The following is a 27,101-nucleotide window of genomic DNA, read 5'->3' as shown; positions in this document are numbered from 1 at the left end:
TTTTTTTGGAGCTGGGGACCGAACCCAGGGCCTTGCGCTTGCTAGGCAAGCGGTCTACCACTGAGCTAAATCCCCAACCCCGCTAACAATCATCTGTAATGAGATCTGTTACCCTCTTCTGGTGTCTGGAGACAGCTACAGTAACTTATAATAAATACATAAATCTTTTTAAAAATATGTTTATGCATGTAGGTGCATATATGTCTGTGCTGTGTCCCAAGAGGCCAGAAGAGGGCATCAGATCTCCTGGAACTGCATTAAGTCAGTGAGCTGCAGTGTGCTTGGTGGAAATTGAACCTGGGTCCTCTGGAAGAGCAGTCAGTGTTCTCATCTACTGCAGGGCTGTCCCTCCAGCCCTTTAATCAATCATTTCATCAAAAAGGCAGTGCTGATAGCTTCAGGGAGAATGTCACTACCTGTCCATCTCTCTGCAATCTGATGTCATTCCCCCCAAAACATCCCCGTTTTCATCCTGATGCATGGTTGTGGGGCTACAGCTCATCTCCATACCCACTGGGCTTGCTGGGGGCTGTCTGGCATTGCTCAGCCTAGAACAGGACCAAGAGGCAGCAAGCACTGGGCTTGGCAGTGTGTAGTTTTAATCCCAGCACTGGGGAGGGAGGCAGGTGGTCTCTGAGTTCCAGGCCAGCAAGCGCTATACAGTGAGACCCTGTCTTTAAAATCAGCCATACCTGCCTGCAGAAAGGGCCAAGACTGAACAGACAATCTCCATTCCTGATACACTTTCTCCCATGGGACAAGTGCACACAGCATACCTAAGAGAAGTAAGCGACCAGTTCTAGAAGCCTAGTGATTTTCTCCTGTAGTGTGTGAGCATCTGCTCCTTCTTTGGTAAACTGTTGCTCAGGCATTAAAGCTTTCAACAAACTCACAAACAACAGCATTTCACTTCCTTTTTCTTTTGGGGGGTTGGGCGTGGAGTGGGGCAGGAACTCTAGCCTCACTCCAACGCTCGCTGCCTATGTGCTTTTGACTTACCACATAAGCCCTGGTCTGCTTTGCCACTCTCTCGCCACCTCCTGACTGCTTTAGCACTTTATGAATCGATTTACAGGTTGGTCTGAATCATTCAGCCCTGATAGAGCCCCGCCTACCTTGTAAAGGTCATGCCTACCCCGGGCTTGTCAAAGCCACTAAAGTTGCACATCACAGTCCCTTTTGGATGAACTTGTCACCTGTGAACACAGCTTTACCAGGCTGAGCAAACTACATATCAAATACCACTGGCTCCGTGTCTCGTCTTCTTAGTAGCGTCTGTCCTTCCTGCTATCTACCAATCCCTGACGCTCATGGGACTTCAGGTTGTGACCTTGAGTCCACATGGTTTACAGCAGCCAGTCCATCCCGGGCTAGTTTTCCTTGAGTTTCCTCAGGTAATGCGCTCTGTCTAGAAGAGGTAGGTACTTACTTTCCCATTCCTATAACAATCATAGGAATCCCACCTGCCCTGAGTCCTACAGCCTCCGGAGCTAGGCCCTTCCATCTCGTTTTAAAAGCTTCCCCAATTCATAGAGCTCAGAGGGAGAAGACTTCTGATTCTCGGTTTTCTACACCGGGTATTAGTCAGGTCAGTTAAATGCTGGGTCACAGGTTGCTCTGCACAAGGCTAACGGTTGGCCCCAAGACACCATCAATCAATCCCACCTCTCTCTCCATCTCTGTTCTCTGAATTTTTCTGTTTTTTTTTGTTTTGTTTTGTTTTTTTAGTTTTGAGTCCCAAGAAGGGCTAATTTGTGCCCTCCCGTCAGTCCCGGCCCTTAAAGGAAATGATTGCCAACATTTGTGCCTCATCTCTCACCATGTCTTCGGCCAAATCAGAGGCTAATGTCGTCAGCTCATCGTGACTTTGCACTGTCGTATTGCTGTTTCGAGGAGATACCATGACCAAGGCAACTATTACAAGAGAAAGCACAGCTTTTTTTGTGGGGAGGAGCTCAGCTCTGGCAGTGTACCTGAGAGAGCTGCATCCTTATCCACAGGCAGAGAGGCAGGCAGGCAGGCAGGCAGACAGACACTGGCCCGGCTTGGACTTCTGAAACCTCAAAGCCTACCCCTACACACTTCCTCCAACAAGGCCACACTTTCTAATCCCTCTAATTCTCAAACAGTTCCATGCTCTAGTGACTTGAGCATTCAAACATTGGAGGCCATGGGGACCATTCTCATTCAGACCAGCACAGCTCACACCCCACCACTCTTCTGTGACCCTGGAGAAGTCTCTCTTCATCCTCAGGTTTCTTCTCTCTGTGTGGAAGACAACCTTTTGCTATGAACTTGGGCATAAGGTCTCTCTCTGCCCCAAACTGTCTGTATGGAAGGCTTGGTCCTCGGTTGATGATCGATTGAGAAGTGACTGGAGGGGGTTGGGGATTTGGCTCAGTGGTAGAGCGCTTACCTAGGAAGCGCAAGGTCCTGGGTTCGGTCCCCAGCCCCGGAAAAAAAAAAAAAAGGAAAAAAAAAAAAAAAGAGAAGTGACTGGATTGTGAAGTGCTAAATTCACCACTGAATTCATAGCAAAGTTACTACTAGGTGGTACCTTCTTGAAGGGTCACTGCCTTTGAAGATATAGTACTACTTTGTCCCTGTCCCACCCACTCCCCTCTACCCACCATGATTGGTTCTTTACATTTGTCCCAGGCCCAAAGCAGACATCTGACTGGACAGAAACCTTTGACATGATCCAAACGCAATCATCCTCTCCTGTTGTTACTGAAAGGGTTCAGATTTGGGGAGTATGCTGGCTAGTTTTATATCAACCTGATAAAAACTAGTCAGAGAGGAGGGAGCCTCAATTGTAAAAATGCTTCCATATGACTGGGCTGTTGGTAAGTAAGCCAGTTTAGTGATCCAGGTAGGAGGGTCTGGACCCATTGTGGGTGATGACACCCTGAGCTGGTGGTCCTGGGTTCTATAAGAAAGCAGGCTGAATATTCAGATGAGCTTCTGCTTCTGTTGAAAAGGATGCTGTGTTTGATTGTGGTCCGAAGCTTTGAAGCACTACTTGGCATCTCCTTCCTTGGAGGTCTCACTGTTTTAACATAACAGATTTGATAGCTTGTTGGTAAGGTGAGGTCCAGCTTGTCTCCACTAGGTCATCTTCATGTGAATCCGGTGGTTATACGGTTTTGTTCTAGGGATATTTCATTTTTTTAATAACGGTTTTAGCTGACATTCATGGAGAGAATGAATCCTTAGAACTGTGCCACTAGTGAAAGGAAATCCTGTCTAGAGTATGTTTCTTTACAAAGCTGTGTCACACCATCCTTTGGGCCCTCTGCTGGAAAAGTAGAATCAAGTCTCAAATAATGCCTTTTAAATTGTATCCTCTAGTATTGTAGATGTAGGACAGTACTGTATCATACCTCTGTGGATGTAAAATAGCTTGTACCTGCTTTATGATACGTAGTAGTGACCGTGCTTTATCAGAGATGTTTTTAATGATGTTGCTCAGAATGTTTTCTTTCCAGATGATGATTGAGAAGCTAATTTAAAAAAAAATGGTGCCAGGTACCACAAGAGTAACAGAACTGTGCTGTTTCTCGGGTTTTGTTTTTTTACTTTTTTTTTTTTAATGGAGTGTGCTGGATGTCTCTACAGTTTTGTTCAGATGACTGCAGAACCTGGAAAAGCTGTTGCTGCTGTTGATGCATAACACACTGCTATTATTGGTCTTTTTATATAAATATAAATATATATATACAGATATATAATTTGAATTTTTTGAAACTTTACCTGTGCTGTCAACTTTCGAAAAAAGCATCCCTGTTTACTGTGTTGAGTTGGCACTGTACAGAAATTAACAGCCATATTGGTCTAGAAATGTTGAACTTAAGTTTTTTCCATTTGTACAGGGGTAACACACTGTATTAAATATGTAAGGTCTTATATACGTGGGTTTGATTACAAAAACTAATAAAGTATTCTCTAAATTAAAAAAAAAAATAAAAGAAAGCAGGCTGAGCAAGCCAGGAGGAGCAAGTGAGTAAGCAGCCCCCCTCCACGGCCTCTGCATCAGCTCCTGCATTCAAGTTCCCGCCTTGGTTGAGTCCTGTCTTCATTTCCTTTGAAGAGGAACCTGATAAGGAAGAGAAACAAAATAAACTCTCTCCTTCTCAAGTTGCTCTTGGTCATAATATTAAATCACAGCAAAAAAAAAAAAAAAAAAAATCCCCAAACAGGGTTCAAAGGCCATATTGAAGTTGATTTTTCTTTGTAAAATAAACTTACTAGAAGAATATTAATGAATAGACAGCAACATGGCAGGGCACTGAGGGAACAGCAATCTCAAACCTTTTGGTTACCTCAAATATTTTGCCAGTAACCACAACAACAATTAAAAACAAACAAACAAAAACAAAAATCCCCAATATCTTAGATATATTTCTATTGCTGTGAAGAGACCCCATGACCAAGGCGATTTATAAAAGAAAAAAATTAGGGGCTGGGGATTTAGCTCAGTGGTAGAGCGCTTACCTAGGAAGCGCAAGGTCCTGGGTTCGGTCCCCAGCTCCGAAAAAAAAGAACCAAAAAAAAAAAAAAAAAAAAAAAAAGAAAGAAAAAAATTATTCAGGCTCATGGTTCCAGAAGGTTGAGTCCATGTTCATCATGGCCAGGAGCCTGGCAGCAGGCAGGAAGGCATGAAGCTAGCCCAGTAGCTAAGAACATACGTACATCCTCATCTACAAGTCAAAGGCGGAAAGAGTTAACTAGGAATGGGGTGAGCTTCTGAAACCTCAAAGCACACCTCCCAGTGACACACCTCTTCCAACAAGGCCATAATCCCTAACCCCTCCCAAACAGTCCTACCATTTGGAAAAAAGCACTCAAATGTAAGGGGGTGGGTGTTCTCATTTAACCCCTCCTCCTGTGCTTTAAGAGGTGCTGGGCATGGCGATATGCGTTGATAATTCTGATGCTCAGAAGGCAGGAGTTCCAGGCCGGTGTGATTACACAATGACACACTGACATGCCCATAGTGCCTGGTACAGTTCCTCCTCTTCCTTCTGGGTTTCTCAACTGTCCACTTTAACATCCTTGGGTGAGAGCAGCTGTCTTCACTGCTTTCAGAATTTTTTTCCAACAACACGCTCTGCTGAGAACCCTGGACTGGTGGTCAGGAAAGCAGGGTTTGAACTCGGCTTAGTGGCTCATGCCTTATAATTCAGGCTGTTGTCAGGAGAGGCAGGAGTATTAGGAGGTTGGGTCAGCCTTGGCTAAGCAGCAAGTTCAAGGCCAACCTAGGTCTCATTAGTGTGTGTGTGCAAGCACCTTTTTAATTGGCTTAATCTCTGTTCTTGAAGTTGTACATGCATGCATGTCTGTGTTGAGGTATGCAAAGTGACTGTACATGCATGCATGTCTGTGTTGAGGTATGCAAAGTGACTGCAGCTGTCCAGGAAGGGCCAGAAGAGGATCCCCCTAGAGCTGAGTTACTGGTAGCTGTGACCACCAGAAGTGGCCGCAGGAACTGTCTATGCCATTAATCACTGAGCCCCCTCTCCTGCAGACCTAGTTTCCCAAACCCAACACAACAGAGGTGGGAAGCAGAGGGTGAACCAAGGAAACCAGCCACCAAGAGAACCTGAGCCATCTTTGTCTGTCTTGGCCCTGCTCTTTTCTGCTCCATGATCAGGCTGCTAACACCCACACCAGGATATTCTGGAATCCTGTCATCAGGTTAGGGTTGGAATTGGGTAGCCTGACGTAGGTGACTTGGACAGAGAAAGAAGGCACCTATAGAAGTGTTAAAACCAGCCTGCCATGAAGCTAGCCTGAACACAAGTCTCGGGGATTGTTCTAGAGGCCTGGTAATGCTGGGTGGGAAGGAGGGTCAGACAGACAGAACACAGACCTCCTGGCCTATTTCTACAAAAGAGGAAACACGAGGAAGGGAGGACTTTTTGTGACAAGATCGTAGGAGCCCTCGTGTCCAGGTGCTGGCAATTAACTCAAAGCAGCTGTCTTTTTCACTACATTGCTTTTTCTTCTCTCCTCCTCCTCTTTTTTTTTTTTTTTTAAAGACACGGTTTCTTTATGTAGCCTTGGCTGTCCTGGAACTAGCTCTGTAGACCAGGCTGGCTTTGAACTCACAGAGATCCATCTGTTTCTGCCTCTCCAGTTCTGGGTTTAAAGGTGTGTGCCACTATTCCCTGGCTCTTATTCCTTTCTTTTGGTTGTTTTGTTTTGAGATAGGGTCCCAGAGCAGGTTGGCCTCGAAGTCACAAAATCTGCCTGCCTCTGCTTCCCAAGTGCTAGGACTTAAATAGCATGCACCAGCACTGTCCGGCTTTAAGCATTTATTTATTGTTATGTCTGTGAGGGCACACATGCGACAAAAAGCATGTGGAGGTGGGAGGACAGCCTGGAAGAGACTGTTCTCTCCTTTTACCATGCGGATTCTGGGAAAAACTCACTACGTAGCCCCAGCTGGTCTATGTGAACTCAAATGAGGTTAGCCTGCCTCTCCCGAGTGCTGGATTAAAAGTCTAAGCCACCACAGTGGGCCCAAGAACTGCAGGCTTCTAAAAATACCTAATACTGCGCACGTGTGTATGCTAAGAATCGAACCCAGGGCCTCATGTTTGCCACTGAGCTAATTCCCCAACTTCTAAACACACCTACACTATCTACAATGACCAGAGGACAGCTGGGTGTCTGAACCTACAGTCCTAATAATGTTAAAAAATACATGGGTTGGGGATTTAGCTCAGTGGTAAAGCGCTTGCCTAGGAAGCGCAAGGCCCTGGGTTCGGTCCCCAGCTCCGAAAAAAAGAAAAAAAAAAAATACAGCTCGAAGTGCACCATGGTCCAAGCATTAAATCTCCAAAACTCCCTGACCTCCCTATCTGCCAAGTCGCCTTAGCTGTGACTCCGGATCAGCCTTTCCTGTCCTCAAATCTGTTTTCCCATCTGTATACGCTCCCTCCCCACGGTACAGCAAACCTAACCCCGGAGGACCCGATCCGGATCGAGAGGACCTTTAAGCTATAGGTGAAAAGCCAAGAAAAACACTGACGTCTCCTCCCCTCTGAACGCCTCTAAGCCATCCTAGGTCGCTGCGGTTCCCTAAGCGACCCCTGGAGGTGTGGCTAGACGCTGGAGGCCACGCCCACGAGAGCTCGGAGCCTCCGCCGCGCCTCGTCCTGGGAGCCTAGGATGGGACCTGCGTGACGTCACTCCACTTCCCGTGTAGCCATCCGCCACGAGAGAAAGTAGTCCCCGGGCCCAGCTGACCGCAGCCCCAATACTAGGCAACGTACAAACTTCTAGAGTCCTTTTGGGCCCGACGACGGTTCTGAGTCCTCTGAGAGACCTTCTGAAACTCCGCAAATCTGCCTTTCCCCGGGGGGCGGCGGCGGAAGTAGTTCCGGTTCGAGGGAGGCTGATGGGTTCCTCCGCGACGGGGGTGAGAGGATGGCGACCTCGTCGATGCCGGAGTCGGAGAGCGACACAGCAGCCAGAGGCTCAGGTTAGTGACAGCCGGAGGCGAGCCGCCCCACTGCACACTGCCGTGCACTGGGGCTCTACCGCGGGGCTGCCGGGTGGCGAGCTCCCGGGCCGGCGGGGCTGTCCGAACAGGGCCCCGGGGTCCCAGGCCCTTTAGCCGCTCTCGCATTTGCCTGAGCGGAAACCCGGCGCCGCCACAAGATGGCGTCGGGCCTGGAGCTCAGGCAGCGCCGGGGACAGCCCCGAGTCACCAGGCCCCGCGACCGTCTCTGTCAGCCCCCTCCGCTGGGGAGCCCGGGGAGGGGGAGCGAACCACTGACCCCGGGGGCCTGCGGGCTGTACCATTGGCTCCTCATCCGAGGGGACGCGAAGTCCGGAGGGCTGAACTGCCGTGTCCGCCCAGGGTCGATTCACGCCTCTGGGAGGAGCAAAGGGTCGTGATCACTCACCAGGACTACCCTTCCTAGAGGGGCCCTACCCTGAGAGGCCAGGCGTCCCTGTTCTTTTCTGGAAGGTTCCCTTTCCAGGAAACCCCGCCCCGTCTAGTCTGATGCTCAGTCTGTGCATCTGCGGAATGGGCACACCCGTGCATCTGTGTGGGTCCTGCTTGTCCGGGCCCGAAAGGTGGACCACTTGTTGCAACCATGGTCGTATCATCCGGCAGAGTGAAAGCCTCATACCCTGCGCTTCGCTGTCAATCGGTCCCCAGAACCAATGGAGGAGAACGAGGTGGAGAGCAGTAGCGACGCGGCCCCTCGGCCTGGCCAGCCGGAGGAGCCTTCTGAGAGCGGCCTGGGTGTGGGCACCTCGGAAGCTGTGTCCGCGGACAGTACGGACGCTGCGACCGCCCCAGGATTAACGGAGGCCGATGACTCTGGAGTGGGGCAGAGCTCAGACAGTGGCAGCCGCTCTGTGGTATGGATCAGTCTGGATAGTGTGGGCCGGGGGACCGTATGCAACGCTTACTTGTAGAAAACAATTGCTTTTGAGGCAGACGCCATGTGGTGACAAACTGCTATCTTAGGTTTTATCGTCTGACACGCCTCATAGTTAAGAGACATACTTAAACCACTTGTTTCCAGAATCTGCAGAAAGGGAAACTGAGGCGGAGCATGCCTTCAGAGCCACAATTCATTATCTACTGTCTTACCCTCAGGCTCTGTGAGCCCTTCCTGGTTCAAGTGTTGATTGTCTTAGTTAGTTACCTTAGTCCTCCCATCGGTCAGTTGGAATGGGAGGGCCTAGTTCTGTGAGTTCTAGGCTGTAAGGGGAACACTGAGCCATCTCTTCCCCACCCCGTACTTTGTGATTTCTGCATGCTACCCAGGTTCTGGCCCTCTGTTAAGTGAGAATGAGAATATATTTATCTCTGGTAGCTTCATGAGTAATTTTGGGAGGTAGGGGTTGTATCTGGACTCCCCTTGATGGAGATATGAGGCAGTGGCCCTGGATGGGCAGTCGAGGGTTTCATTATGTCAGCAGAAGTGGCCCTACTCTGAGTCTAACGTATGCTAAATTACAGGGTTACTGCTAGGGACAGGACAGGTGTGGTCTAGGTCTTTGCAGAGAACACAGCATGGTGTGGAAAACGTTGAAGTGCAGAGGTGGGATGGACCTGGGTCCATATAAGAAGGCTTCTCTTCTCAGTGTAGACCGAACCTGTCATTCCAGAGTGATAAGGTGACAGAGTCTCTGCAGAGTGCTGGAGGAGAAAGGTCCTAAGTGAGATCTAGCTTGTCCTCCAGAGCGGGCAGTGCCTAAGTGGTTGTGAGAGGACTGGTGTAGACTTGGTGGGCAACCATCGAAGAGTTTGCAGCAGAGGGAGTTGATTGATGCAAAAGCCCAGAGACAGTTGTCCCTCCTGACTGGGATGATTGTCCCTCCTGGCTATGGCCTGTAGTCTAGAGAGGTTCTTTTCTAACCCTGGGGGAGTACCTGACCACACCCATAGGCTCTAGAGCTCTTACTGACTACAGCACTTTCCTAGTCCTCTGTAGGGTTGAAGTATGGCTGGCTTTGTTCGGTGTTTCTTGGATGTCTACAGGCTGCTCTGCCCTGCCCCACCCCTGGCTCCTGAACTGCCCTCTGCTTCCTACTCCTAGGAGGAGGTATCCGAGAGCATTTCAACAGAGCCCTTGCCTCAGGGCTACCTCCCTGATTCATCTTCTGTGTCCCGGGGACCAGTGGCAGAAGTGCCAGGTGGCCCCCCAGCCCTGGTGCATTCCAGTGCTCTCCCAGACCCCAGCATGCTGGTGTCTGACTGCACAGCTTCCTCTTCAGACCTAGGCTCCGCCATTGACAAGATCATTGAATCTACCATTGGCCCGGACCTCATCCAGAGTGAGTAGGGAGAGGGTGTGGCCCTATAGAATCCCACAGCCATCCGAGTGAGCGAATGAATGAGTAAAGATTAGTTACCTTACTGTGGAATGTGTAAGGGAGACTTCTAACTGTCTCCTAGTGGTAAATAGCACAAGAATCAAAGAAGATGTCACAGTAAGTTCTTAGTATGATGCCTGGATGTCACAGTGCTCAGAAGTAGGGAGAGTTGTAGCTGGGGGCCAGTAAGATGGCTCAGCTGGTAATAGTGCTTGCCAGGCAGACATGGTGACTGCCGCTGAACCCACGTAACAGCGGAATGATGGAGCCAACTCCCAAAGTTGTCATCTAACTAGCACATGCATGCACGTACACACATGGAGTACATGCAACAGTACTAGTTTTTTTTTGTTTTTTGTTTTTTTTTTTTCTTTTTTCTTTTTTTCGAAGCTGGGGACTGAACCCAGGGCCTTGCGCTTGCTAGGCAAGTGCTCTACCACTGAGCTAAATCCCCAACCCCACAGTACTAGTTTTAAGAAGTAGAAGCAGTTGTATCTGGCCTTGTGCGGGGGGGGGTGGGGGGGTGGGGGGGGGTGGGGGTGGGGGGGCAGTTATAAACACTTGACACATGGGAGGTGACTGATCTTCCAGGAACCTCCAGAGGAGATGGCTGCCATTAACCTAGTCCATATGAGAAGTATAAGGCACTTGAGAGAGACACCAAAAAATGACTTACCCAGTGACACTCTTAAGTAGAAGGTGCTCCTGGCAGTAAGCCCAGACAGCTGAGCCCTGAGTTCAAGTTGCTTACTGTTATGCTGGGTCTTTATGGTTAGTAACTTTCGTAGAAGCACCAGCATTCCAAAAGCTCTGGCATAGTCTGAGAAGGAAGCATTCTGAGACAGGGTGCCTGCAGGATCTGTGTCCCGAGGAAGTTTAGAGAGGATAGAGGACCACTAGGCCCATTTGTCAAACCCCAGGCAGCCAGGGTAGCTCTGGCATCCTGGTGACTGGGCCAGCACATCACCTACAGCAGACCTTGCACCAGCCTGCAGTGGGTGTGCCCAGGGCGCAAGGGGGTGACACAGCTGGTCTCCAGTTGCCAAGTAGAGTCTAAGGGTGTGGGCCTGCTGCCAGGATCCCTCTGAGAGTGTCACCCTCTGCCTTTTCTGCCAGGCTGCATCACTGTGACCAGTGGTGAAGAGGGAGGAGCTGAGACCACACAGTACCTGATCCTGCAGGGCCCAGATGATGGTATGACTACCCCCAGGAGCCTGTGATGATGGGAGTAGAAGACGAGACTCCATATGACCCTGCAGGGTTAGCCCTGGCCTCTGATAAGATGGCCTCTGGGAAACTTGGACCTGCCAGTGAAGAACAGCTGAAGCTCATGGTCAGTCTTGCCTTCTATTTTCTCTCCTGTCCTCAGGTGCTCCCATGGCGTCATCAATGTCTACTTCCACCTTGGCCAACAGTCTGGCAGCCATTGAAGCCCTGGCTGATGGTCCCACATCCACATCTACTTGCCTGGAGCCTGCTGAGCAGCCACCGGGAGAGCCTAGTTCTCTAGCACAGCCCCCAGCACCTGTTGTCGAGGAGCTGGACCTGCAGGGCCTGGAGGCCATGATGGAGGTGGTGGTTGTGCAGCAGTTCAAGTGCAAGATGTGCCAGTACCGGAGCAGCACCAAGGCCACCCTGCTCCGCCACATGCGGGAGCGGCACTTCCGCCCAGGTGCGCTGCAGTAGCCAGTGGGCCCGATGTGGGGGGACACGCCAGATGGGGGGACGCAGCTGGAAGTGGCAGCTTGTTTTGTTCTCATTCTTTCAGCAGCACTAGCAGTAGCAGCAGCAGCAGCTGGTAAAAGGGGACGTGTACGGAAGTGGGGCACTTCCACCAAGACTACAGAGGAGGAGGGGCCGGAGGAAGAGGAGGAGGACGACGACATTGTGGATGCTGGGGCAATTGATGATCTGGAGGGTGAGGCAGCGTACTGCTTAGCCCTCTGTCCTCACACTCATGTATAAAGACAGAGAGAACCAGGAGCACAGGAGAAGGTTCAGCTGTGGAGCAGAGCAAGAGTGCCAGTGAAAGCATAGATGCACTGCTGTTAGTTGATTACCTGTGCATCTGAAGTGATTCAGTGTGTGCATATAAAAGCTGTTAGTAAAACTAGGCATGGTAGCAAACGCCTACGTCCCAGCACTGGGGAGGCAGAGGCAGGAGGATGGGGAGCTCATCATCACTTTAACTACATAATTTGAGGCCCACCTCAAATGAGACCCCAATTCAACCCAAAACAAAAATAATTCACTTTTTTCTTGCCCCGCCCCATATGTGTTGTATGTGAGTGTATGTGCAGCCAGAGGCAGTGTCAGGCGTCTTCCACAATTGCTCTCTGTCTCACTTTTTGAGGCAGGGTTTCTCGCTGCATCTAGAGCTTGCTGATTGTACCAGAACAGCTAGCCAAGAAGTCCAGGGACCCTCCTGTCTCTCTCTCCAGTGTTGGACTGCTGTCAAGCTCCACTTTTTGACATGGGTTTTGGGAGGTTGAACTCAGATCCTAATGTTTCACACCAAGTACTTCATCGACAGGGCCGCTTCCCTGACCCCTTGATTCGCTCCCAAGTGTTTGTTTTAATTCTGTGTATGCCTGTGTGTGGGTGTGTGCATTGTTGAGTGCAATGCCGATGGAGGCCAGCAGAGGGTGCTGTCCCCCGGGCTAGAGTTATAGGCAGTTGGGGCTGTTCCCTGTGAGTGTTGGGAACTGAGTGTGACTCCCTGCAAAAGCAGCAAATGAGCGCTCTCTCTCTAGTCTCTTTTCCTAACTTAGGGGTGGGATTTCCCTGTGGGTAGTCCTGGCTGGGCTCAGATGTTTTCCTCCCGAATGTTGGGATTCAGTAACTGGCTCACTTTTCCCCCTAAACTTTATGAGATCTAGCATGCATTTTTGTTAATAGGATGCTTGAACCTGATTCTAGCTAGGGTGTGGCTTAGCCAGTAGCACACACCTTTAATCCCTCTGGCTGGAATACACACATGCCCATAGTACAGGACACACCTCTAACCCCAGGCAGTGAAGAGAAAGTTTGTTTATGGAAGGAAGCACCATGTTTGAAAGTCTAATTGAGTGGCAGACAAAATGATGACTAATCAGAAAGATTTGACAGAATAGGATATGCCCAACTCATGAGAAGAGAGGGAAGCTACTAAAGGTAGAGATAGTACAGAACAGTGCAGGGCAGGAATACAGTCGAGCTCACCGAGAGCCGTGCAGTAGAGTTGAGAGGGAGAGTAGAGCATCAGGGAGGGAGAAGGAGGCAGGTTGACTGGGAGAGTTTTACAGAAACAGGTGGAAGACAGAACAAACTAGACATGGGTAAAGACAGATCGGAAAGAAAAAGGCAGAAGGCTAGAAAAGGTTCCTGGAGTTATTTTGAGGCAAAGCAGAGCAATTCAGAGGCTGAGAGAAAAGCCAGATTGAGTAGTCAGCAGGCTTTTGAGCCAGAAGAGCTGAGTTAACAAGCCAGCCAGAGCTCAGAAGGAACTAGAAAGGGTGAGCTTATTCAGCAGCAAGTGTCAGGCTGAGAGTGGTCTGGGCCTAGATAAGATTGTATGGAGGCCAGGAAGTTTCCAGGACCAGGCCTAGGTCAGCAGCTTCCCAAACAACAGAACAGGAGAGTAAAAGTTACTTTTTACACATTACTTTATAAAGTTTCTCTGTGTTGGACTGCACCCATTTTACTATTGAGTGTTTTTGCTGTTGTCCACCTGGTGGGACAGTTCAGCTAGGAGTTTGTAGACACTGCTTTCTACCAGTGGCTCAAGTGGCTTTAGAACCAGATACCTCTTTGTGCTTCTGGTTGAGGTGAGCTATTGGCAGGTGCCAGGAGAGGTACAGAGAAAGGAGGGATAGTTAGACCCTTGTAGGGGAAGATGCAGAGGGCCTCCTAGGAACACCTCACTGGTGGAGAGAAGTACGCACTGACAGATGGGGCAGTGGGTGTCAGCAGGGTAAGGGTCAGGACTAGAAGTGTGGGTCTACACGCTGTCCTTTACTGTGGCCACAGAGGACAGTGACTACAACCCAGCTGAGGATGAGCCCCGGGGCCGGCAGCTACGGCTTCAGCGTCCCACACCGAGTACCCTGAGACCTCGACGGAGGCCTGGCCGGCCCCGAAAGTTGCCTCGCCTAGAGACCTCAGACCTCCATGATGGTAAGATTTGGTCATGTGAAGGGCTGTATGTGTGGATAACATGTGGCTCTGCCGCCTGGTGCTTGGGTGCACCAGACACTGAGTGTACGCAAAGCAGCCATTTCTAGCCACTGGCTGCAGGCTTCCCAAGAAAGGACCCTCCTTTGTCGGTCTAGAGAAACCTAGCCTTGGTGGCTATGCAGGCTTTTGGAGATGCCCTCTGGCAACAAATTGTCACAGTGAGAGAAGGGGTTGGGCCTTTTTACTGAACAGGTAAAAGCTTAAACTGATTAGGAAGTGAGAGAAGCCAGTGGTTGAGTGGTGTCTGAGACACTGACTGGTCAGAGCGCTGCAGTGGGCACAGGAATGGCTCAGCACAGCCGTGAGAACAAGCTCTTTCACAGACTAGCTCTGACTGGAGCATGCCGCTTTGGGGCTCTTGTTTATGAGTGGAGGGGTGACAGTGTCTACTTGTGTGGTGGCCACTGTGTATGCACCATTCGGAGGCAGATTCTGCAGTCTGTCCAGAAGAACTGTCCTGCACAGAAAAGTAAACATGCCCCCACAGGCCGAGGCTTCATGAAGACAATGACGGCCTTGTTTCAGGGGACCAAGGAAGTGGCTCAGTGGGTGAGAGAATCTGCTGTGAAAGCATGTCCTGAGTTCAAACCCCAGCACCACAAGGAAAACTTGTGATGTCAGTGTGTGTCTGTGTCCCCAGTGTTGGGCTACAGAAACAGGATGACCCTGGGAGTTCATTGACCATCAAGCCTAGCCAAGATACGGAACTTCAGGTTTGGTGGGATATCCTGTCTCAAGTGAATAAGGCAAAGAGAGGAGCACTTTTGCTGGTATAAGAACTGCTACATGTATTCACACACACAGACACACACACACACACACACACACACACACACACACACACACAGGAGACACTGTTTCTAATCTGTATCATTCTTAATTTTTTAAAAAGTAGTTCATATTTGTGTGTATATGTGTGTGTGAGCATGACACAGCATGTGCAGGTCAGAGGACAACCTACTAGAGTTGGTTCTCTCCTTTGCCCAGTGGGCACTGGTGATTGAACTCAGTGGGCCGGCTTGGCTGCAGAGGACTGTTTACTCACTAAGCCTTCACTCTGGATCTGGTCTGTCTGTCCGTCTGTCTGTCTTGTTGTATGATCTGAGCCAGGGTCTCACTTATGTAGTTTTGGCAGGCCTGGAACTCACTATGTAGAAAGATCCACCTAAATTCTGAGATTAAAGGTGTGTAGCACACTAGTTGACGTCACTCTTAATATTAACACAGGACTTTGTTTGTTGATAATGCTAGGGATTGCAGTAGATTTTTTTTTTTTCTTTTTTTCGGAGCTGGGGACAGAACCCAGGGCCTTGCGCTTGCTAGGCAAGCGCTCTACCACTGAGCTAAATCCCCAACCCCTTGCAGTAGATTTTATGGGTTTGTTTGGTGTTTTATTTCTACATGCTCAGGCATCTGTATGTATGTTTACCATATGTACTCAGTGCCTGTGAAGGCATCACATCCCTTGGGACTGGTGTCACAGACAGCTCTGAACTGCCCTGTGGGTGCTGAGTACTCTGAAAGAGCAGCCAGTGCTCATAACCACAGAGCCGTCTCTCCAGCCCCTTAGATGGTATTTTTACACACTGAAAAGCTATCACATTCAAACTAGACTTCAAAGAGTTTATACGCTGTCTATGGAAGTCCTCTTGCCACAGACCCTCCCTTTCATCAGCCTTTCAAGGGTGTGCCAGTGTCAAAGACACTGTTGTCTCAGGAACCCACAGTATCTCTGTGGGTGACTAGATCAGTCGGCAGATGGGACAGATGAGGCTCAGGGAGAGAAGACTTGCTTGAGGGTGCACAGCCACCCAGGGAGGGTGCTGAATCTGGAACTGAGCTGTGGGAGCCATTGCTGAGACTATCCCACTTCAGTCTTGCTTTGCTGAGTAGGTCAGGTCCGAAGCGTGTGGCATCTGTACTGCCTTCTGACCGTGGGCTGTCTGTGTGTGATCTGATGTACCCATCAGTGCTCAGCTTGGGGGTTGACTGGCCTTGGTCCTAGCACGTGCGACTGATGGTTGTGTTCTTTGTGTCCATGGCAGGCATAGGAGAGCCGCTAGTGAGTTCGCAGAGCACACAGAGCCCTCCAGAGCTTCAGGATCTCGAGGCTCCCAGCTCCTCCGACCTAAGGGCCCTGGGCAAAGTGGGGAGAGGCCTGGTGGAAACTGGTGTGAGTCAGTCAGATGCTGAGAATGCAGCCCCGTCTTGCCAGGATGAAGCTGATGTCCCACCCCGCCGCCGTGGAAGACCTTCCAGGCGGTTCCTAGGGAAGAAATACCGAAAGTAAGTAGAACAGAACATAGGTGAGCTTGACTGGGTGTGGGGATGAGAGGGGGGTGGGGAGGGTGGGTGCTCCCTGAGCCTGCAGCCCAGCCAGTGCCTCCACCCCTTTCTGGCAGGTACTACTACAAGTCGCCCAAGCCACTGCTCAGGCCTTACCTGTGCCGCATATGTGGCTCACGATTCCTGTCCCATGAAGACCTTCGCTTCCATGTCAACTCCCATGAGGCTGGTGACCCACAGCTCTTTAAGTGCCTACAATGTAGCTACCGCTCCCGCCGCTGGTCCTCACTGAAGGTGTGGTGTTCAGGGGCTCCCAGGGCTGGAAGGACCACCCAGGAGTGGGGCGCTTCTGCACTCCAGTCACGTAGCTTGTGAAGGATGCTGGGACATGGGGTCCTGAGGAGGCTGCCACAAGTGTTCAGTGAGCAACACCTGACCTTCAAGGATTCACTTCACATTAGAGAGAACATAGACCTGCTTATTCTGACTGCAGGACTGGCCTGTGGGTGATTTCTTCACAGTGAATCCTTCCAGCAGATGGCAGTGGTCTGTCTCAAGGAAGGTTCCTTTCCTCTTACCTGAGAATGTAGTCAACAGCAGTCCAAGCTGCAGTTGGTCATTCTGTGCCCCAGTGAGGTTTGGTCTGTCGTACCAATGTGCTGTGGAGGACTGCACCTTGGCTGCAGCCGTGCTGTGGCATAGTGGCCTGTAGGTGGGGTCCTTCAGGCCCTGGCGGCCTGGCCTAGAGACCGTTCCATAGGACATAGTTAGGAAAGGCGTGGGCTACAGAGCCACAGTGCCCAGCTCCAAACTCTATCTTGGCAAGGCCCCTGCACTCTTGAGCGTTTGTTTCCTTTCTGGTCAGATGGTAAGCCAGCAGCAGAACTGGCACAGTAGGTGCTATCTCTCCAGGGAGGATTCTCAGTGTTGCACAGGCTCTGCTGTCCACATTCACCCCAAGGGTGTGAACACAGGTGGGGAACTGGGAGAAGGATGGGACACTGAGCCTCCAGTGCTCTCTCTCTCTCCCAGGAGCACATGTTCAACCACGTGGGCAGCAAACCCTACAAGTGTGACGAATGCAGCTACACCAGTGTCTACCGCAAGGATGTTATTCGGCATGCGGCCGTGCACAGCCAGGACCGGTCAGTGAGTAGTGCGGGGGCAGTGGAGGGTAGACAGGGAGAACATGTGTCCTGTGTAGCACACCCACTCTGGGCCTGTGTCGTTCATATGGTATTAGAAATATTCAGAGTCCAGGTGAATCATCCCTGACAGTTGTCCGAGAATCCTCAGGGCCTTGAGGGCCCCAGTTCAGGCTCTTCCTTCTTCTGGGAAATGGAGGCAGTGTTGAGGAACCTGAGGGAAATTGTGAGACTACAGGCTTTACACATGATCAGAAGGCCTTATGGTCAGCTGCAGCTCCCCCTTCCCAGTGCTGAGAGCAGATGAGGACTGGGCAAATCAGATGTCTCCAGGCCTAGTGCCTACTCAGGGACTTACAGCTAGGCCTGTGGCTTCAGCAGCAAAGAATTGGTTTCTTTGGCATATGACCTATGAACAGAGAGTAGATAGAGACCTGAGAACCAGGGTGTATGACAGTTTTCCAAGATGTTACTGGTTTCTTTAAAGAGGAGGAGTTGTGTTGCCAGCTAGGATTCTGGTCACCAGGTTGAAGCCCGTTCCCCAGGGCTTTCTCCTGTGGAACTTGTTTGAGCCTGTCATGTCATGTAGTGTTCTGTAAATGGCGAGAAGACCCTTGTCCCAGATTAACCAGCATAGGGCGGTCACCAGTGGAGACTTAGTGTTCTCCCCAGAGGACACCAGCTGGTTTTCCATGTGTTCAGAAGACAGGGCATGGGTAATGAGGAGTGATAATCAGGCCTAAGGCTGGGCGGCCCATGGGGAACTGTGGTGTAATGCTTTCTTCTTTCCTAGAAAGAAGAGGCCGGATCCGGTGAGTGTGGGGCCCTGGTCTGGGAAGAGCCCTAGACTGCTGATGGGTGGTGGGTGGGCAGGAAGTGAGCACTCCTGCCGTTTCCGTTTCCCCTCTTTTTCCCTCTGACCTCTCATTATACCTTCCCAGACCCCAAAGCTGAGCTCTTTCCCTTGCCCAGTGTGTGGCCGTGTATACCCCATGCAGAAGAGACTAACACAGCACATGAAGACTCACAGTACGGAGAAGCCACACATGTGCGATAAGGTGGGTGAGCCAGGCAGAGCCGTGACTAGAGGCAGGACTTGCTCCATCCCCATCTAATTCCACCTTCCCCACCCTCAGTGTGGAAAGTCCTTTAAGAAGCGGTACACCTTCAAAATGCACTTGCTCACACACATCCAGGCTGTTGCCAACCGCAGGTATGTCCCCACTGGAGGCCCATGGCCTAGGGAGAAATGTCCCCACTGGAGGTCTGAGGGCTAGGGAGAATGTCCCCACTGGAGGTCTGTGGGCTAGGGAGAATGTCCCCACTGGAGGCCCATGGCCTAGGGAGAATGTTCCCACTGGAGGCCCATGGCCTAGGGAGAATGTCCCCACTGGAGGTCTGTGGCCTAGGGAGAATGTCCCCACTGGAGGCCCTGGGCTAGGGAGAAATTCTTGTGTTTTTGAGCTTCCCTTCTTCAAATCACCTCCAGATTCAAGTGTGAGTTCTGCGAGTTTGTTTGTGAGGACAAGAAAGCACTGTTGAACCACCAGCTGTCCCATGTTAGCGACAAGCCCTTCAAATGCAGCTTTTGTCCCTATCGCACCTTCCGTGAGGACTTCCTGCTGTCTCATGTGGCTGTGAAGCACACAGGTCAGGCCAGCCCACCAGTCCCTTCACCCACGGCAGAGCTCAGCTCTCTGTCCCTCGCCATAGCCCAAGCCACAAATGAACTTTTCCTTGTGCCATTCTCTCTGGCTGAGCCCAGTGCCAGCAGCAGCTTTCCCTGACTCAGTTATGAAGGAGGAAGTGGGCTGTATCTGCTTGGTTAGGAGGGTGGCCTTGAGAATGAACCCTTGGAGAAAGGCTAGAGATGGAAGTAGGTCTGGTCCTTTCCGCTCTGACCCACCAGAGTGGACAGTAGTGTCTGTCCAAATGGTAATGACTTGCGACTAGGGACCCCCGGGGCAGGGCTGCAAGCTTTGCCTTGTTCCCATAGGAGCCAAGCCCTTCGCCTGTGAGTACTGCCACTTCAGCACTCGCCACAAGAAGAACCTGCGCCTGCATGTACGGTGCCGACATGCGAACAGCTTTGAGGAGTGGGGACGGCGCCACCCTGAGGAGCCTCCATCCCGTCGCCGCCCCTTCTTCTCTCTGCAACAGATAGAAGAGCTGAAGCAGCAGCACAGTGCGGCCCCTGGCCCTCCCCTCAGCTCAGCAGGCCCCGAGGTAGGCTGGGACCCAGCACAGGCATGGGGACAGGTGGTGTCTCGCTTGCCTCTGCCGCTGTGGCAGACACCAGCCTAGATGTGGGTGCACCTCTCAGCTCAGAGAAAGGCAGCTTTCCAGTGCTGGTCCAGACAGCAGAGAAACCTACAGCAGCAGCTTCTGATGCTTACATGTGAGACATGATGTGACTAGGAAACTCAGTGGTCCTGAGCGGCTGCGTCCCCAACTCTTGAATATTTTTGCACACTGACATTGGATCTGACATTGGTCTTTGTGGTTACCTTCATGGTCCAGCAGAGCTGCAAGAACACCCTCCTAGCTACATTCCAGGCCAGAAGCAAAAGGAAGGGCTGGGGAAATGGTAAAAAAGATGCCTGCTGTCATCTACCCATGTATTCCTCATAAATTCCTGGGAATCCCTGCTTAGTTAAGTGGCTACACTTTGGAAAGAGCCCTGAATGAATGATTGAAAAGTCTAGTCTTGTCGATGGGTATGCTGCCCTCCCTGACGAAACATAAGATACTTGTGACAAGAAAGAGATAAATAAAGGTGCTTGTGAGGTGGCTTGGCAAGTCAGGGTGTTTGCTGCCGAGCCTGATGATGTGACTCAGATCCCAGGTCCTAGAGGTGGAAGTGGAACGCTGACTCTCCAAGTTGTCCTCTGATATCACTATGTGTACTATGGCGTTCATGTGCCTATAACACGCACACACACACACACACACACACACACACACACACACACTAAAATGTATTTAAAATTAAAGAGGAGGACGGATTGGACTTGGGGTGAGCAGGCTTGAGATGAGCAGCTAGTATTCTGTCCCGGGAGTTCCCAGCGGTCCTGGGAAGATGACCACACTCAGTTCACAGGCTCTAAAGTTGGCTGTTTTGAGTTCAAATTCCAACCCTTCATTTTTCTGATTCTCACCATTCCACTGAGCACTGAGCTGGTAAATACCTTTCAAAATAGTAGGTGAGATAAAAAAGGGACTGGGAGGGAATGGTGGCATCAGATGTACTTGGGAAATGCACTTCTGGATACCCCCTCAGGCTCTACCCATTCCCCTCCTCAGGCCCCCCAAGAACCAGCACCTTTCCAGCCACCTGAGACTCCCCCACTACTCTGTCCTGATGCCCTAGGTGGTGCCACAATCATCTACCAGCAAGGTGAGCCTTGAATAAGGCAGGGTTAAGGTATGAACATGACAGGGGTGGCATTGGGTGCCAGGTGTACAGCCTGTTCTCCCAACCCAGGCGCTGAGGAGTCCACTGCAATGGCCACTCAGACAGCCTTGGATCTACTGTTGAACATGAGCGCCCAACGAGAGCTGGGGGCCACAGCCTTGCAGGTAAGCACCCAGGACTTCCCAATGCCCAGTTACCAAACATCAGCTCCTTTGTGGGACACGAAGCAAAGGAAAGTAGTGACTCCAACCTACCCTGTCAGGGACAGGTCACCTAAGCTTGAAGAAAGTGGACTCTGTAGGGCCAAGGTGGGCAGTCTTTCCCAGTGCACTCCCTGGCTACTAGTAACCATTTGTATTAGGCAACCATTTGTATTCTGTTGCTGTGAAGAGACACCATAACCAAGGCAACTCTTATAAAAGAAAGCATTTGAGAACTTGCTTACAATTTCAGAGACTAATTCTATGTGCTGAGGAGTAGCTGAAAGCTAGATCCTGATCCTGCAGCCTTAGAGACTCAGAAGAGACTGGGTCTGGCATGGGCTTTTGAGACTTAGAACCCTTCCCCAGTGACACACTTCCTTCAACAAGAGCACACTACTAATCCTTTCTAAGAGTTCCACTTGGTGGTGACTAAGCATTCAAATATATAAGCCTGTGGGGCCGTTCTCATCCAGACCACCGCACGACTGCTGTGTGTAGGCCATGCTCTCCTTGGCTTGCTGTCTCAGTCTACCATTCCTGTGAAGCTCCTGAGGGTGAAACAGCTCCCTTCTGTACAGCATATTCCCAAGCCCTTGTCTCCCCAGAGGCAAGGCTAGAGCTCTCTTGGCTCTTAAGCAGCCCTAACACCATCTCATACCCCACACACCTCCCCCCAGTTCACCAATACTCCTCCATACCGACAACCTAGCCCTCCTTCAAAACATAATTCTGTTCAGGTGTAAGCCAACACCTCGATGTCCCTAGAAGATAGGCTCCCTACTCAGCCCCTCAGTGAGGTTGTGCAGGATGTCACGCACAGCTTGGCCACTGTGTGCACATGTCATTCTTCGTAATGTGCCTCTCAAGGATGGAGGTATAGTTTATGATCCTACTTTTTAACTTTGTTAAATACGGTACAGGGATAGATGTCTGTCCACAAGTTCAGTCTGAATCGCCTGTTTGCTGCTCTTTTCTCTAAGTTGCTAGTCCTTTGTTACTTTTTGCAAAAGCATACTCTTTGAATATGAAGATGCCTATCTCTCATGTAATTCTTGATAATGTCCCCTCCATATTCTGTCTCCTTTAATACATGGTTTCTTTTAGTTGGTCATGGTTACAAAACTCTCCTATGTACATTGGGTTTTTGTGAGACCATGTTTCATGTAGCCTTAAATACCTCAAATGGCTTTAAACTCTGATCCTAGTGCTTCTGCCTGTGTACTGGAGTTAGAAATGTGTGTGTCACCACACCTGGCTATGGGTTTTCACGTGGTTTGCCATTTGACCCTCTACCCCAAGGTGTCATGGTTACAGTGCTGATGTCCTTGTTGTGGAGGTCACTCTGCACTTTGTAGGGTGTTTAGTAGCCTCGCTGGTCTCCACCACCACTTGACAGCATCATTCTCCATACCTAGAAGGTTGGCAGATATTGCTAGATGCTCCCTCCCAAGTCCATTCTTGCCCATCTGTCTGCAGTTGCCAAGTGTGCTTTGCAGTACCACTGTGTGTGTGTGTGTGTGTGTGTGTGTGTGTGTGTGTGTGTGTGTGTGTGTGTGTGTCCTGGAATTTACTCTGTAGACCATGCTGGTTTGACTCTCAGATCCGCCTGTTTCTGCCTTTGAGTGCTAGGAGAAAAGCCCAGCTGCCAAAAGTGTGTTTTAGGAAGGACTTGGGCTGGGTAATGAGAGGTGACAGCAGAGGCCCAAGAAGGGCCTTGGACAGCGGCTCTGTTCCGGAAGTGCCTGTTGGTATTACAGGTGGCTGTGGTGAAGTCAGAGGACGTGGAGGCAGAGTTGACATCTACTGCTAGGCAGCCTTCCTCTGAAGACACCACTCCACGGGTGGTGACACTTCATGTGGCAGAGTCAGGGAGCAGTGTGGCAGCTGAGAGCCAGCTAGGCCCGTCTGACCTACAGCAGATTGCCTTGCCACCTGGGCCATTCAGTGGGGCCAGCTACAGTGTCATCACAGCACCCCCCGTGGAGGGGAGGGCATCAGCTTCCGGCCCACCTTACAGGTAACTCTACCCCTTTCAGTCTTTAATAGGGGCTCCCCATTCCTTAAATGTGCCTATGTGCATCTGTGTACTGTGTGCATCTATGTGCACCATGTGCATGCGGGAGCCTTCAGAGACCAGAAGACATTGGATCCCCTGGGCCTGGAGTTACCAGGGTTGTGAGCCATCATGTAGGTACTAGGAACCAATCCTGGTCCTCTGCAAGAGCAGTCAGTGTTCTTAGGTGCTGTACCATCTTGCCACCTCCCCACCCCCCAACTTTTACCATCCTGAGCATTTGAACAAGTATGGGCTCTTTTGTTGACCTGCTGCATAAACCTGTGCTTGGCTTCCCTCTGCTGCAAATCTGTGACGTTTCTCCACTCACTGAACTCTTCAGCCATCTGAGGAACTCTGACCTGTGCTAGTAGCCACACTAGCTACTGTTGTTGGCTTGGCACCCCACCCCACCCCTGTCCCTTTGGCCAGACCTGACTGAACTCCTGGAGCTATCTTCTTCCTACTGAGGGGATGAGGGTCACCCTTTAACTAGGGTGAACCACTGAGCTCTTCTTGGGAGTCATTTATGAAGAGACAGCTGGGGTCCAGGTTGGAGCCCTACATTCACTCAGATTCCTTGAGTTTGATTGTTGCTTGAAGAGGGATTCTTAGAGCGTTTGGTCCTTTTCTGGAGCCCTACCTCATGCCTCCATTCTCTGTGCCCTCAGGGAAGAACCTCCAGGAGAGGCAGCCCAGGCTGTGGTTGTGAACGACACTCTCAAGGAAGCTGGCACCCACTATATCATGGCAGCTGATGGGACCCAGTTGCACCACATTGAGGTGAGCCTTGAGAGTGGACACCCTACCCAGTGTCCCGCCTCTCCCCCTCTACAGCATCTCATGCTGTCTTTTCTACAGCTGACTGCAGATGGCTCCATCTCCTTCCCAAGCCCAGATACTCTGGCCCCTGGAACCAAGTGGCCCCTGCTGCAGTGTGGAGGGCCACCTAGAGATGGTCCTGAGGTTCTGTCTCCAACGAAGACCCACCATACGGGAGGCTCCCAGGGCTCTTCCACCCCACCCCCTGCAACCAGCCATGCCCTAGGCCTGCTAGTACCCCACTCCCCACCGTCTGCAGCAGCTTCATCAACAAAGAAGTTCTCCTGCAAGGTGTGCTCAGAGGCCTTCCCTAGCCGTGCAGAGATGGAGAGTCACAAGCGGGCCCATGCTGGGCCTGCTGCCTTCAAGTGCCCTGACTGCCCCTTCAGTGCTCGCCAATGGCCCGAGGTCCGGGTAGGTGCTCTCTGCCATGCCTCTGCCTTCATTCCTGTGGCCACTCATTTATATAACAGCTCTTTATTGAGTATCTCCTCAAGCCTGGTCCTCTGGTCCCCTTTAGGGTCAGAGATGACTCTGCAGGATTCCAGCTCGAGGAGCTGCCTGGTCAGGAAACTAACCAGATATAAAGTGACTAATGCCATACTGTTCCCATTGTGAAGGGCAGGGAATGTAGAGCAGGGACAGCAAGGATGGGAGGGGGAGCCAGGGAGACACCAGGTGACAGTGGAGCCAGGCACAGAGGATGACAACATGAGCGAGGGAGAGGGGGAGGGGGAGAAGACATCAGGGCAGCTTCTGATGTGTTTCTGGAGCTGCTTCCACTTGCCAGAGGGTTCCCAGCTTCCGTTCTACGTCTTCTGAGCGCTGTCGTCTTCTGAGCTGTAAGCCAGGGCCTAGAGACCAGGCCTCCAGTAGGGAAGCTAAGACCCAGTGAAGCAGGGCTGAGCCCAGGCGTGGTGCAGGAGGCCCCTCCCCAGTTCCTCTAAGTTACAAAACAGCCACAAACTGACATAGAATTGACAGTGCAGCCTGTGGCTTCAAGCTTTCTGTCTGGTAGACCAATCCCTATCAAGTCCGCGTTTTTGATCCTCACTGACACATGGTTTAGTTCTCATGGAGACTTACTGCCTTTCATGCTGACCCACTGGCGCCTGGCCTCTACCCTGTCTAGGCTCACATGGCACAGCACTCCAGTCTGAGGCCCCACCAGTGCAATCAGTGTAGCTTCGCCTCCAAGAACAAGAAGGACCTCAGGCGGCACATGCTGACACACACCAATGAGAAGCCTTTCTCATGCCACGTCTGTGGGCAGCGGTGAGACGGGAATGGCTAAGAACGGGACTTGCATGCGCACACCTGGTGGAGCTACTTCCTGCTGACTCTCCTCTCTCTTCTCAGTTTCAACAGGAACGGGCACCTCAAATTCCACATCCAGCGGCTACATAGCATCGATGGTAGAAAGACTGGGACTTCTACAGCCCGAGCCCCAGCCCAGACCATCATCCTCAATAGTGAAGAGGAGACACTGGCCACACTGCACAGTGAGCCACCCCTGGGCCACAGAGTGGACCATTTGGGTCCAAAGACTAGAACCACAGCACAAGGGAACCACAGGGATGGGTCAGTCAAGTTTTCCCTAAACCCTGAGTCCCCTTCTCTCTGCCTAGCTGCCTTCCAGTCGAATCACGGGACTCTGGGGACAGAGAGGCTACAGCAGGCACTGAGCCAGGAGCATATCATTGTGGCCCAGGAACAGACAGTGGCCAATCAGGTAAGACCTGCAGAAAGGGTAGGACAGGCAGGCAGAGGCTAGAAGGCCTACAGTGGTAGCTCAGAGGGGTAGAAGCGTTTGCACAGCCACATAATAAGCCAGGTGTCTGCGTGTCATGCTCCAAGAAGGGCGGAGAACAATGTGCTTGGCACCCTGTTCTGGACTCTTGGCCTCCATGCCAGGTTGGTGGCACACAAACACACCAAAACCACTTAATATCAGCATATGAGTTCAGTAAAAAACCGAAGCTACTCTGGCTTGGCCTTGTCAGGAGGAAGCTACCTACATCCAGGAAATCACGGCAGATGGCCAGACGGTACAGCATCTGGTGACCTCAGACAACCAGGTAACTTGTCTCCTGGGCCCTTGCCCATAGCTGTGTCTTCTACTCTGCCCTCTTGCTCAGCTCCCACTGAGTGGAACCCTGGCATCTGCCCCGAACCCCCTTAGGTTCAGTATATCATCTCTCAGGATGGTGTCCAGCACTTGCTGCCTCAGGAGTACGTTGTGGTCCCTGATGGCCATCACATCCAGGTAGGCCAGGCCTGGGGCAGGGTGGGGTTTAGAGGAAGGCTGCAGCCTTATAGGAAGGATTACTGGCCAGCTTCTCTCTATCTCTAGGTCCAGGAGGGCCAGATCACACACATCCAGTATGAGCAGGGCACCCCATTCCTACAGGAGTCCCAGGTAGGGTGCCTGGAAGACCAGGCAGAGCTGGGGTAGGGAAGCTCCTTGGGGACTGTTCTTACTGGGTTCTTTCTCTAGATCCAGTATGTACCTGTATCCCCCAGCCAGCAGCTTGTCACCCAGGCTCAGCTTGAAGCTGCAGCACATTCTGCTGTTACAGGTATGGACTGGACACTGAAAGCCAGGAGACTGAGGTGAGGCCTGGCTCTTGGAGCCTCAGGCTTACTGTGCTTTTTCCCTCCCCGGCAGCAGTGGCTGATGCTGCCATGGCCCAAGCCCAGGGCCTGTTTGGCACTGAGGAGGCAGTGCCGGAACACATTCAACAGCTGCAGCATCAGGGCATCGAGTACGACGTCATCACCCTCTCGGATGACTGAGCCTCAAAGGCCCAACGCTGATCGTGGATATCGGGGCCAGCTCTCCTGGAGACTAGGGACTTTCCTGTCCTACTTAGGGCCTCCAGATACTGGACAGTTAGTGTCCCTTGACTCCAAAGGAGCCAGACCTGTGCTCTTGGGGGGCAGCCAAGGGCTCCAGCCAGGACATGCTGGGTGTGTCAGCCTGCTGGCAGGCTTTGGGAGAGAAATTTATTTTTGTTTTGATGGACCCACTGGCTCCTGTCTCAATAAAGGGACCAGAGTCCAGCTCTTGCAGCTCTCTTTGTATATGTGCTTAATAACCTGAACCAGGTAAGGGG

At 51.3% G+C, this 27,101-nt stretch overlaps 1 protein-coding gene across 5 annotated transcripts; it reads left to right on the top strand.

The window, feature by feature from the left end:
• Positions 1-769: 769 nt before the first annotated feature.
• On the top strand, positions 770-27,057 carry Zfp335 (zinc finger protein 335). 5 transcript variants are annotated; one of them, XM_039104392.2, is made up of 28 exons: positions 770-7,489; positions 8,132-8,382; positions 9,570-9,807; positions 10,963-11,040; positions 11,216-11,518; positions 11,615-11,764; positions 13,855-14,001; positions 16,107-16,347; positions 16,464-16,641; positions 17,380-17,492; positions 18,286-18,304; positions 18,434-18,550; positions 18,629-18,705; positions 18,982-19,142; positions 19,489-19,718; positions 20,796-20,889; positions 20,977-21,071; positions 22,868-23,127; positions 23,835-23,946; positions 24,025-24,399; positions 25,118-25,260; positions 25,345-25,487; positions 25,614-25,717; positions 25,989-26,063; positions 26,168-26,251; positions 26,339-26,404; positions 26,483-26,564; positions 26,657-27,057. In XM_039104392.2, the coding sequence occupies exons 2-28, from the start codon at positions 8,182-8,184 to the stop codon at positions 26,779-26,781; spliced, it is 4,011 nt and encodes a 1,336-aa protein (XP_038960320.1). In that variant the 5' UTR covers positions 770-7,489; positions 8,132-8,181; the 3' UTR covers positions 26,782-27,057. The 5 variants fall into 5 exon arrangements, with proteins under 5 accessions (XP_038960320.1, XP_063139241.1, NP_001093956.2 ...); XM_063283171.1 differs by having other exon boundaries at positions 26,654-27,057; NM_001100486.2 differs by having other exon boundaries at positions 6,312-7,489; positions 11,618-11,764; positions 26,654-27,056.
• The last annotated feature ends 44 nt before the right edge of the window (positions 27,058-27,101 follow it).

This window comes from Rattus norvegicus, chromosome 3, assembly GCF_036323735.1.
Source record: "Rattus norvegicus strain BN/NHsdMcwi chromosome 3, GRCr8, whole genome shotgun sequence".
NCBI classification, from domain to species: Eukaryota; Metazoa; Chordata; class Mammalia; order Rodentia; family Muridae; genus Rattus; species Rattus norvegicus.
Note: the sequence above shows the minus strand (reverse complement) of the source record. Positions and strands in the feature narration are given on the sequence as shown.